Raw genomic sequence first — 13097 nt, forward strand, 5'->3', positions numbered from 1 at the left:
AATCTAGGTCACTGCCAAAGTTAATTCCTCCAGGGCTTCCATAAAGGTGATGAAACAGTTTCATAGAACTATATCAGCATCAGCGCTTATCAGCACTTTTGCAGTAAAGACATGAAGCTGGCACGATAAAGTTAGTGACTACTAGCTTAAATTTTAACTTGACATCTACTAGCGATGCTTTTACAACTAAATGATTCTGGCAACATCTGGAGTTCCTCAGAAGTAGTATTATCTTACATCAGCCATTTCAAAGTCAAGCACTTGTTGAAATGGCAGTATTGGAAGCTACAGTAGATGGAGAAGGGGATGAGTAGCACTGCTCCCTCACTACCACAGTTGAGGTGTGCTACCCCCAGACTGCTCCACTGCTTTCAGTGACTGATTTGCAGTTGGATTGGGTAGCTTTCAGGTGTGAAGTAACACTGGCTGGAGGAGGACTTTAAGTGTGCATGTGAAGTAAAAAATAATATTTGGAACACTATTATTTCTGTGATGGAAAAGGACCAAATTGAAAATAACCACAGTAACAGTTGTGTAGCATTGTAAAGTAAAGTGTCTGTTATTACCTGTAGTTTTTTAGTAAAGCGAGAGAACATGTAGGACAGGCACTCATTGATGGCTCCTGTCTGCTGGAGCAGAAGCAGGCCTTTAGGAGTCACAGCAAAGCTCAGCAGGCTGTCCAACAACGTCTCCTCCCAGATGAGCCTGTTATAAAGTTGAAGAGAGAGACAGAGTGAGCTGCAGTGCTGTGTAAGACACTGGAAGGCAATTCCTTACACAAGTGAACAATCAGGGGAAAGTGCCTTATGTTCAGGTGGTAAACAAGCTTCTTAGCCGAGAAATGTTGAAGTATTTGTGGTCAGATTCACCCAAATTATTACTTCTTTATTGCTTTACATATTTTCTTTGTTTCACAATAGTTCAGCCTGGGATTTCAACAACAAGCTCCTTACATTGTTTTTTTTAAACTCAGTTCTGTGTGGTCTGGAAGAGCTCTGTTGTGTCAAGGGACAAGAACTTTCATTAGCATAAATCATTTCAATATACTGACGATGCTGAGTACAGTGGAGATGAGAGGTTTCCTTGAATATTTTGCATTGCATCTCATGTGCTACACTGCTTCGCTATAGGAGGCCTTTCTACGTGTCACTGTCAGAGGTAGATAAATGGTGATGTCAACCAAGGACAACCTGATATTATGGTATTGTGATCACTTAAACTATCTTATCTTGCATGTAAACATAATAAAAAGGTAATAAAGGTATGTGTTTCGACAAGGGAACAAGTTCACTGCTGGAGAAATTACATCTCCAAAACTTGGGTGGAAACTGTGTCTTTAAATGTCCAAGTTCAGTCTCTGTAATAGCTGCATTTTGACTAATCACTACTTTAATTCCAGGGATTTGAACAAAGTTCTCAAACTGGCCTCACATGTTTCGCAGCTCCTGGGTGGATGTTCCAGCTGTGGCTCCAGGTACCGGGGTTGGCACCCGTTCTGACAAGGAACTGGTCTAGAAATAAAGAAGGACAATGCATTCGTTATCCCTCCATGTGTTTGAGTGTGTGGGCACATCTGAAGGTTTTGACCAGAATTATTAACAGTGGTAAGGACATCATGATCCTGGAATGGAGAGAGACTTGGAAGCAGCCGTGTGTTTTATTTATTCAAGATCAAATCAATCTAAACCTACAGACTGATATTGGACTATTTCTGAGTGTAAATAGAACCCAGTTGTATTTTAATTTCATAAATTGTTTAACCTTGCTGTTTCTGTACTTCTGTTATTCTGTGATCTTCACTGTACTCTTGGTCTACAGGTCGTCCAATAAATCAAACCGTTAACTGTTTTTTTCTCTGTGAACAAATTAAAATCACATGTCTCCTTAAGATGCTTCCCACAAACTTCGGGGGCCAAGTTTGTATCTTTGAATAGTGGGTGGACTGGGGTCAACATTGTTGTTGTTAAATTATGCAACACTACGAAAATAGATGTGGACTTGGATTTGATATATCATGTGTTACAGCGTGACAGTACGTGCAGGCTGATAATTAATATTTAACACACTGGGATAAAGTTAGGAGGAAATGAGTGGGAAAATGTTGTGTACTGATGTCACAATGTCTCGTAGAAGTTAATTTTTGACATGAATGTTTTGGATAACAAAGCGGTAAGATGTGAGGTGGGACTGTGTGCTGCGTTTACAGATGTCTACCAGTCATTAATGATGTCTCCTGCCTGTTAGAAACAGTTTCACTACTTGTCCTTTCTCGGTTTCCTCTGTAGCTGGAGTTATTTTCGGTTGCACATTCAACTTTGTCTGTTTTTGTTTTCAGTTTTGTTTTTCAGTACAGAGACTATATTACTAAAGGTATTCTGATGTTGATGCATTGTTATGACAAAAGCAATATTCTAAAAATGAAATGGCGCAGATTACAATGGCTAGTTAATTCCCTCCATTTGCAAGCCGTGGTGGCTGCAGTGAATGAATAAAGAGAGAACACGACATTCATCAAGCAAATGAAACATGACAGGAGTATTCTAGCCAGTGAAACTGATCATTAGACACGGACACCCCTCCATTAGATACTCTAGAAAAAAAGATTACTGATACGACCTTTATCTAGCATCTTTTACAATGTTTTTATGGGGGGATTAGTCAAGCAGCGCTCTCCAAGAAAGGGTCTCATTGCTCACATTAACAGAGTCAGCCTGTAATAATCAACCAAGTCCATTCAGCGACACCAATATTATAATGCTAAATAGTTTTTCTAATGTGATTAATAATTTGGTTTTTAATACGTTTATTGTTTTTGTTGCATCAAGTACTTTAACCAGTGGGAATACCTCCGGGTCTGGAAAGTGAAGTCAATGCTGAAGTGCCTTAAACTTGCATTCCTTCCAATAGCCAGCAGGGGGCGACTCCTCTGGTTGCAAAAAGAAGTTTGCTTCAAAACAGCAGTCCACAAACCAATGGATGACATCACGTTGACTACATCCGCTTCTTATATACAGGCTATGACTTAAACTCTGTGAAAGTGCGAGATCCTCGGGTGCATTTTACAAAGCAAACAAAACACTTTCCCAAATATGAAGCAGTTTTTTTTGTTTGTTTTTTTATCAGAAACTTTTCCTCCAAAACCACTGAGGTCTTTTATCAGGATATTATTTAACCACCAAGGGGAAATCAAAAGCCACTGAGTTTGTGAAACTGAAAGTTTGATAAATGTTATATTGAGAAATGAAGTGCAGGTACCTTTTTCCATGCAGCAGCTACAGCCTTGTGCAGGCCGTAAGGTCGGAGGACCTGCAAACCCTCACAGGTGTTGTATATCTGCCTACAGACAAAGATAAAGGCTCCACATGATGTATGGGACCCGTCAGATTCAGTTAGTAATGACAGCTCCTTATCCAGCAGCCTCAGGGTGAACTGTACAATGACATGAGCGGGAAAGGTTCTGCAGAGGAGAGGGGAAACAGACAAAGAGAAATATGCTGAGGGGAGATACAACATAGACAGATTTTCATGTGTATAGGTGTTGTGCTTAGAAAAATGCCAAGGGAGTTATGGCGTGTTATAACTTTCCCTTCCTGTTTTTTATTGCTGTTTTCTAAGTGTCAAATACATTCTACTATATTTCTTTATAACTGTAAGTGACCCATTTGTATTGCTTGTGCTTTCCCTGTCTGGACTAAGTCTCTAATTCCATTAAGTGAACTTTTATATGCTCATTTTTACAACATATTTCTCAGAGGAGGTACATAAGAATTAATGGCAGACTAAGGCACATTAGTCAAAACAGTTTGTACCCGGTGGTATCAGCCTTGGTGAATGTATTATTACTAATTCAACAACAGACTGGTCAGGGTCAGCCAATTACAACAGAACACAAAACTAATGTGGGGCCACAGAGTGACCCTGATTATCTTTTTAAAACACAGTTTTTGCTGTAATGAGACTTGAGTAGATCAAAGATATAACCGCGGTGACTGACAGCAAGATCCTCGGGTATAATCTGCTCTCTGTGCAGAACCAGGAAGATTTGTTATGCAAACTTAACTCTATATTAAAGTCTTCTTGCTAAGTCAGAAAAATGTAATTTATTCATTACCATCAAAGCTACAAAAAAGACACAGTGTATTTAATCAGAACTCAATCGCACCGTCTCACCTCTCACTGTTGGCTACCACTAGATTCTTCTCGTATAAGAAGAGAGCTAATCCTCTGTCAGTGTTTGCGATGCGAGCCAGAACATCAGCGATGAGAGTCAGTGTTGCTGCAGGAGATTTTAAGTTGGCCTGCAAACCAGAGAGAATAAACACAAATTACTGCTTCAGGAACACGTAGAATCCCAGGTAATACTGGCATTTGGTTTATATATGATGTTATGGCATGTTCTTTGTCTTGTTTTATTTATATTGTATGACAAAATAAGTTTGTATGATGGAGAACAAAGTACATGTATGGTTGAAATGAAATTAATCAACACAACTGGAGGTCATTTTACTAAAAAGTACATTCCTTATGTTCTCGTAGACATAAGGGACAATAAAAAACAAAAAGTGAACCTCATTCTCAATTTCACCAAGCTCACACAACAAACCAATGATATCCTCCTCTGGAGTGGCATTAAACCTGCTGGTCTCTATGGTTAATGGTTATGTTCCTGAGCAAAACTGCACATTGGGATCTTTGTCTTTTGTTTAAATTATACTTAACATAAAGTTCTACACCATAGTTATTCTTTATGAGACAATAAGTTCGTAACTTTTGTTTACACCACGTATCAACGGACCATTTTTCTCTTTACATGAGAAGCAACTGTGATGTAGTTTATCTGTATATTGACACTAGAAACTCTCAATTTGTGTCCATTTGTATTTATGAATCTATGAATCATGTTTGTGGTATGCGTCTGCAAACCTATATGTGGTCTATTCTACTCACATCTTTATTAAAACAAATGTGTGTGTTTCATGTGTTTGACCTGCTGTCCATTGAGCAGAGCTATGACAGGAGCCAGCAGCGTCTCTATGACGGGCGTCTGGTAGAGACATTCTGCAGCACACTCCGTCCTCTCACACAGCGTCCACAGCACCTCCATCGCCAGACAGCTGGGCGACAGGGAGTCTGAACACACAAAGATTTAACTCGATTACATGCATGTAGATACATCTTGCAATATTTATATCCTTTAAAACTGACACTAAACACATTGTCCTGCTTGCACGACATTTGTCGATAACCTGGGAATCAAATTTTGTCAAGACGCTCCAACCAAAGCCGCTGGACGCTTGAAGGGTTTTCCTGCCTGCATTTGTACATTTCCATTTTTATACATATTATATTTATACATTGTCATTGTGAGTGTGTTTAAACATGGATTTATGCCCTTTTTATTTTATGTACATTATCAATCTGATCACCCAGGACACTCCGGTGCAATTACTGACAATACTTCACACTCCAATGGTGAAAAGTAACTACGTACATTTACTCAAGTACTGTAATTAAGTATAATTTTGAAATCCTTGTACAGTACTATACTGGCACATTTCCATTTTATACTACTTCATAAGTCGCTAAATTTGTCACTAGTAGGTGGTTCGGAGGAAAACAGAAAGCGATCCGGTTGTCTTTATGACAGTGAAGCCAACAATGATACCACTTGGAGACGCTAGGGGCGCGAGGAGAGTTGAAAAGTTGTATTGTATTGTATTACTTTAAGTAAAGGATATGAGTAGTTCTCCAACTGCTGTCACACTCATAATTCTGAAAAACTGTTTTTGGGGACATTCATCATCACTGGGTAATGGGCAAAGATTTTAAATCAACAAGAAATAAATCATTTACGTCACATTCGGGAATAATAATAATGCTTTTAGAACATTGGAAAAGTCTCTTAAATATTGTCTAATGGAGCTTTAAATGAAGTATCCTCCAGCCAAGACCAACTCTCTCACACACACATTTTAATTCTACTTTTACAGGACATTGCATTCTGTAGCATCATGATACCATTCAGAATATACTCTCACGAGTAGAGCAGGTGATCATCAGACTGCAGTTAAAATATTAATATAGATCTATGACTTGCTCAGCATGGCTCTGCAGCAGCCAGAGGAGGATGATCCTCTGACAAAGTCAAGGTAGGGGACACTATTGATCACTGGCAGGAAGTTGCTGCAGTGTAATTCATGAGAATGAATGGGGCATTAAAGCAAGGTCTTCCAGGAGACAACCACAGCGCTGCATGACTCAGTACAAGGTTAAGAGATAAAAGATATGGTGTGAGGAATGCTGTTACGCCTCATAGGGAGGGTCACCAGGTTCCTGCTGTCCCCGATTCCAGACTCGCAGTCTGCACAGAGAGCAGGGAGGAAGCAGGAAACTCTTTGACGCAGTTTACATCCGTGTGTGAGTGCGTGGGGCCTCACCTGTGTGTGATTCGTCACAGTGCGGAGGTTTGGGGTGTTGGTACATGATGTTAATCAGGATGACAACCAGGTCTGTCAGCGTGACTGGATCTGAAACAGGATAATGATCAATAAGTAAATCAGTCTGGTTACTCACTGTCTAAACAGGGACAGTAAATATAGTAGGTACTGCTGGGACGGAAATGGCCTGAGTCCAGCTTTGGTGGCCTTGAAGACGAGGATCATCTGTCCAGGATGAGTTTTAGTATCTGGTGTGTTTTAAATAAGGCTGTTTTTTCCCATTTTGTAATGAAAATACTGTTGAGGAAATGTAAGGAAAACTTAAGGTTACTTAACGTAACCCCGGTTCTTTGATAACAGAGTGAGGTGTTTCACTATGGGAATCGCCTCGGCGTGACCAACTAAGGAAGCTCCAATGACACAACGTCTGTCCTTGACAGACAGGTCGACCTGTGTTAGGGCTACGCCCCCTCATATTAACACAGTCGACCTCCCCTTACAAATCATTCAAGAACGGTTTCTTTCCGTGTCTATGCATGTAGGGACGTGCTGGTGAAACACCTCACTCTGTTATCAAAGAACCGGGGTTACGTTAAGTAACCTTAAGTTCTTTTTCTAACTTCGTTCGGTGTTTCACTATGGGAGATATAGACCACTCCCGTATTGCATACGTTTCCCGAAGCCATAAACAATAAGCCAGACAGTGAACATCACACCGACCCTGGCGTGTTTGCCTCTAGCACAGCCCGTGCCAAGGATGGCCCCGAGACATCCAGCCTGTAGAACCTTAAAAAAGTGTGAGGCGTAGCCCAGCTCGCCGCAGCACAAATGTCCTGCACTGACACTCCCTTGAACAGGGCCCATGAAGTGGCCATGCTCCTAGTGGAATGAGCCTTTAACCCCCGTGGAGGTTGCAGACCTCTACAGCCATAAGCCAGGGATATGGCCTCCACAATCCAGTGGGATAGCCTCTGGCGGGAAACTGGCTTGCCCTTGTGGGGAGTGGCCCAGGACACAAACAGCTGATCCCCTTTCCTGAAACCTGCTGATCTATTCACATAGACATGCAGAGCCCGCACTGGGCATAATGTGTTAAGCCTCTGCTCCTCCACTGAGGAGAATGGAGGCGGGTGAAAAGCCAAAAGCTCCACTGTGGGACATCTGTAGGTTGACTCCACCACCTTAGGCACAAAAGCTGGATTGGGCCGTAGGCAGACTTTGGTGAGCCCTGGGGCAAACTGTAAGCAGGAAGGGCGGATGGATAAAGCCTGTAAATCACTCACACGCTTTGCTGTGGTTAAGGCTAAGAGCAACACTGTTTTAAGTGAAATAAACTTCATCCCCACCGCCTCTATAGGCTCAAATGGGTGATGAGAGAGGGCGTCCAACACGACCGACAGATCCCACAGAGGAACCAGGGGCCTGGAAACTGGAAGCTTGCGGCGTGCACCTTTCATGAAGCGACAAACTAAAGGATGTTGCCCCACAGGCTTCTCTCCAAAGCCTACATGACAGGCTGAGATAGCCGCTAAATACACTTTAATGGTAGAAAAGGCCTTACCCTTATTTACCAATTCCTGCAGGAAACATAGCAGGTCAACCACCGAACACTGAAAAGGAATGGTGTGCCTCGAGTCGCACCACTCCTCAAAAACCCGCCACTTACAACTGTAAAGAGAGCGAGTGGAGGAGGCCCTCGCACTCTGAATGGTGTCAATGACCTGTGCGGGCAGGCCTGCCACGTTCAGGTTCCACCTTTCACGGGCCAGGCCCAGAGCGCAATGCGGTCTGGGTGTGGGTGGTAGATCTCCCCGCGCGCCTGGGATAGAAGATCCCTGCGTATGGGGAGAGGCCACGGTTCGCCCACTAGAAGCTGAATTATTTCTGCTACCCAGTGCTTGGACGACCACCGCGGTGCTATCAGGATTAGCGACAAGCCCTGCTCTCTCACCCTGGCTAGAGTGGGGGAGATCAGGCTGAGAGGGGGGAATGCATAGAGCAGCACGTTTGGCCATGAGTGGGCCAGCGCATCCACCCCCAGAGGTGCATTTACGTCTGACAGGGAGAAAAACAGTCGACAGTGAGCGTTTTCCTGCGAGGCGAAGAGATCTACGGCTGCCCGGCCGTATTTCTGCCACACCTGCTCCACCACCTGCGGGTGGAGAGTCCACTCTCCGTACAGGGGGTTTCCCCGGGACAGGAGATCTGCGCCCCTGTTCAAAACGCCCGGCACATGAGTCGCTCGGAGGGACATTAGCCTCGAGCTGCTCCACATGATTATCTTCCGAGCTAACCTGTGTAACGGCAGTGAGCGAGTCCCGCCCTGGCGGTTGATGTATGCGACCACCGTGGTGTTGTCTGTTTTCACCAGGACGTGGCGACCTTGGAGAAATTGCAGAAAATGCTTTAGTGCAAAAAACACTGCCCAAAGCTCCAAGAGATTTATGTGAGCCTGAGCCAGTCTCTGGTCCCAGGTGCCATTCACTGTTCTGCCCAACATGGTCGCTCCCCAACCTGACAGGGACGCGTCCGTTGTCATGGTTACCCTGGATGACACCGCCCCTAGCGGGACACCTGACGCGAGAGTCGTCCGGTCCTCCCACGGGCGGAGAGCCAGCACACAAGCTGGCGTTATTTTCACTCTGCGGCTGAGGTGACGGCGTGAGCACAGGCGCAACGCCGCGACCCAGCGCTGAAAATCCCTCATCCATAGGAGTCCCAAATGTACGACAGAAATCACTGACGCCATGAGGCCGAGTAGGCGCAGACAGAGTCTGAACGTCACGGCTGTCCCTACCCGGAAACGGGAGAGACACTGAGTGAGGGACGCTACTCTCCCCTCCGACAGCGTGACTCGATAGGAGAGCGAGTTTATGTTGAGACCCAAGTATTCTGTACATTGTGCGGGTTCTACTCGACTCTTTGCCCAGTTTATATTGAACCCAAGATCCCTGAGGTGATTTATCACCGCAGCGGAATCCCTGACTGCCTGCTCCCGTGAGTGGGAGCATATCAGGTAGTCGTCTATGTACGAGAATATCCTGATGCCGCTGTTCCGTAACGGAGACAGAGCTGCCTCCACACACTTTGTGAACACCCTCGGTGCTAATGACAGCCCGAACGGGATGGCTTGGTATTCGTAGGCTCTGCCTTGATACGCAAACCTGAGAAACTTCCTGTGTGCGGGATAAATGGCGATGTGAAAATACGCGTCCGAGAGATCGATTGTTACAAACCAATCTCCTGGACGAATAGATCGACAGAGCACTTTGTGTGTTAACATCCTGAAAGTGTACTTTCGTAGGTGTCTGTTTAACACACGGAGGTCTAAAATGGGCCGTAAGGCTGAGCCGCCCTTCTTGGGAATGAGGAAGTAACGGGAGTAAAAACCCCGCTGCGCTTCCTCGCTCGGGACGGCTCTGATCGCCTGTTTGTTTAGCAGGGATGCTATCTCGTCCTCTAGGACTAGTGCTGAATCCCCCCTGGCTACTGAAACTAACACACCGTTGAATCTGGGTGGTTTCATAGCGAACTGTAGCCTGTAACCCTGGGTAACAGTGGACAAAACCCATGGGTGAACTGCGCATGCGCGCCACTGGTCTGTTTGCGCAGCGAGTGGACTGTGCACGCCCTGCGGTGACGTCACCTCCATCACCTGGAGGGAGCGGCCTCCCCTCAGAGGAGCGTGAGCTCCATCTGCTGGGATTATGAGGCCATGACCTTGTTTTGTTTTTATTTTGTTTTGGGGGGAACATTTCACCCTTGGCCCTTGGCCTGGCTGTGAAAATGCACACTTTATTTCTTTTAGTGTTGAACTGGGTACAAGTGTTTGGTGACACTGTGTTACCTGCCCCCTGTTCTCTTCCCCTTGAACATGAGGGGAGAGGAACTGAGAGAGGACCTCTGGAAAACTGGAACACACCAGGGCCTCTGAAGCCTGAGCTTGGGGGCTCTGCTCCACCTCCATTCCCCTTCTTTTCTTTGAAGGAGGGGGGGAGGGAGAAGCAAGGGGTGTTAGGTCGCACGCCTCTTCTTCCCGTCCCCGGGGTGGGATGGGCGGTTTCTTGCTGCGACTGCAGCGAAAGAGTGTTTGCCCCATGGCTTAGCTTTTTCTGACCGAGGCTGCTGGCTAGTCTGTTGACCAGCTGCCTGTTTCTGTGGTCTGCGGTCCGACCCCTGTCTCTCCCTCACTGCTGAGGCTGCGGCAGCAAAGCCAGCCCTTGGTCCCTGAGGGGGGCGAGAGATGGGTCGTCGGGGTAGGCAGAGGTCAAAAGCTTCACCCTCTTGTTTTCTGAGGGTGCTGGTCTCTCTCATTTTCTCCAGAGCTGGACCGAAAAGACCTTTGGTGGGGTCGTATGCCGCATCCATAACCTCTGCCTTCTGAGCATCACTCAGGCCTGAGAGATTAAGCCACAGGGCCCTCTCACCTGAGACTGCAAGTCCCATTACATGACCGCAGCCCTGCACTGCGCCACGTGAGGAGCGCAGGATGAGGTCGTTCACCACACAAATCTCATCCCAGAGAGCAGGGTTAGGTGAACCTGAGTCCAGCTGTCCACCCATCTCCTCCAGGATTTCCGCCAGGTACGCAGATAGCAGTGTCATTGCATTAAGAGAGCACACTGACTGCGCTGCGTACTTATACATCCTCTGGAAAACAGACGCCGTGAGGCGCTCCATTTTACTAGGTAGAGAGATGTTGGAGGAAGCTGAGAGGGAGCGACGGTTTGGGTGGAGGTGATAAGCCACTGAAGGCTCCACCGCTGGGGGTTCGGCCAGCCCCAGTTCACCCATTCCGTGGATCTCCAGCTTTGAGTAGCCCTTGGTGGGAAGCTTACTCTTAAATGGGCTGGACCAGTACCTGCTCATTTCTTTCATGCAGGCAGGCACTGCTGGCAGGAGTTGTTTAGATGGTGGTTGGGCTGGTGGGAGCCTCTTACCATCATATAGATCTCTCTCCGCCCCTGTGGCGTCCTGGGCTGCAGGCCATTGAATCCCCAATCTGGACGCGGCCCGTTTGCAGACCTCGTATAAGTTGCTGTCCACTGTGGGAACAGCATCAGAAGCGCTGGGGGGTCTGGACTGTTGAAGAGGAAATGTGGAGTCATCCTCCTCATCCTCCATGTCGTCCATGTCGAGGAGGTCAGAGCTGGCATCGCCCTCTGCGTCCTCATAGCCCGGCTCCACCTCGAGGAGCTCCTCGAAAAGTGGAGGCATGTCCGGGCAAACAGCGTCCATCGAGTCCGCCCAGCCGGTTGAGGCTCGCGGCTGATGGGTGCTGGTTGTGGCTTTTGAGATGGCTCCAGACAGGCACGGGTCCCGACTACCGGCCACTGCCACTCTCAGCCTCCTTTCCAGGATCTTTTCTGGCATTGACGCACAGTGGGTACATAACTGGGGGTTAGCCAGCGATGCTTGAGCGTGTTTAGCACCCATGCAAGCTATGCACATAGGATGAGGGTCCTTGCCCGAGATGGAAGCCCCGCATGACGCAGGGCACAGGCGGGATGCAGCCTCTTTAACCTTCGGCTCAGACCCTTTGGTGGGGGTAGCAGCCGAAGACATGGCGACTGGAAAAGGAGCGAAAAGTATAAATATTCAGCCGTATCAGGCGCGCCGCAACGCGTTAGCCTGTCGGTTAGTAGCGTTAGCAAACGGGGTTTAGCCCGAGCTGACAGCGCACCGTTAGAGTCTGCTCGCCGTGACACGTTAGCTGAACTCCGGGTACTCGGTTCGGCTAACAAGCTAATGCTAACTGGACCTAGTAGGCTCGCCTTAACGCGCTAGCCGTACGGTATAATGTTACACAGTCACCGGCTACGCCGATAAACAAATACAGGTTAGCCGGACAAAACAGCTCGCCTTAATGCGGACACTGCTCGGTTAATTATCCTGTGTAACACCACAAAGTACACTTCTCACGAAGTACTTACTCAGCAAAACCAAACTAAAGCCGGGAACTGCGTTCGGCGACGTTTTCCTTGACGGGTCGTCTGTGAACTGTTAAGCAGAAAACCAAGCTAGCTTAGATGAGCTGAGGGAGCTATAGTTTCTTCACGGGAAGAAAAGCGAGAATGATTTGTAAGGGGAGGTCGACTGTGTTAATATGAGGGGGCGTAGCCCTAACACAGGTCGACCTGTCTGTCAAGGACAGACGTTGTGTCATTGGAGCTTCCTTAGTTGGTCACGCCGAGGCGATTCCCATAGTGAAACACCGAACGAAGTTAGAAAAAGAACTACAATCAGTCTGGTAGGATAGTGGAATTCACATTCTGTCTGTGACATTACTAAAAGCAAACAGTAATGCCCGAACTGCTGGAGACTTTAGAAAGTGTGTGACGTGACTGGAACCCTTGGTACAGAACGAAATGGTGCTCTAAATGTAAAAAATATGACAAAATAATAATTTGTTTTAGCTGGTTCTGTGTGGGTCTATGAGAGAGCACTGACTATCAGTGACAGTAAAGTAATAAAATGTTATAAAAATCAAATTGTCACTGTGGCAAAGTTAGAAAAATAACGACCTGGGATGAACCAAATAATGGAAAAGATCATATAAAACGCGCGGCGTCATTTGGATCATTAAAAAAAAGTCACCGTAATAGACACTGACACATTATGACACACATGTGCCCACTGCAAGATGTGGAGTAACAGGCC

General features: G+C 46.3%; 1 protein-coding gene across 2 annotated transcripts in view; it reads right to left on the reverse strand.

Moving 5' to 3' along the window:
* The window catches only part of tbc1d32 (TBC1 domain family, member 32), a 94738-nt gene that overhangs the window by 70157 nt on the left and 11484 nt on the right, over positions 1-13097 (reverse strand). For both annotated transcript variants that reach the window (XM_074614741.1, XM_074614740.1), the window contains exons 14-19: positions 6438-6527; positions 4988-5130; positions 4171-4298; positions 3256-3457; positions 1432-1511; positions 567-705 (exon numbers count right to left, since the gene is read on the reverse strand). In XM_074614741.1, the coding sequence (XP_074470842.1) occupies positions 567-705; positions 1432-1511; positions 3256-3457; positions 4171-4298; positions 4988-5130; positions 6438-6527 (782 nt within the window). The remainder of the gene's footprint in view (positions 1-566; positions 706-1431; positions 1512-3255; positions 3458-4170; positions 4299-4987; positions 5131-6437; positions 6528-13097) is intronic.

This window comes from Sebastes fasciatus, chromosome 18 (genome assembly GCF_043250625.1).
Source record: "Sebastes fasciatus isolate fSebFas1 chromosome 18, fSebFas1.pri, whole genome shotgun sequence".
Classification (NCBI taxonomy): domain Eukaryota; kingdom Metazoa; phylum Chordata; class Actinopteri; order Perciformes; family Sebastidae; genus Sebastes; species Sebastes fasciatus.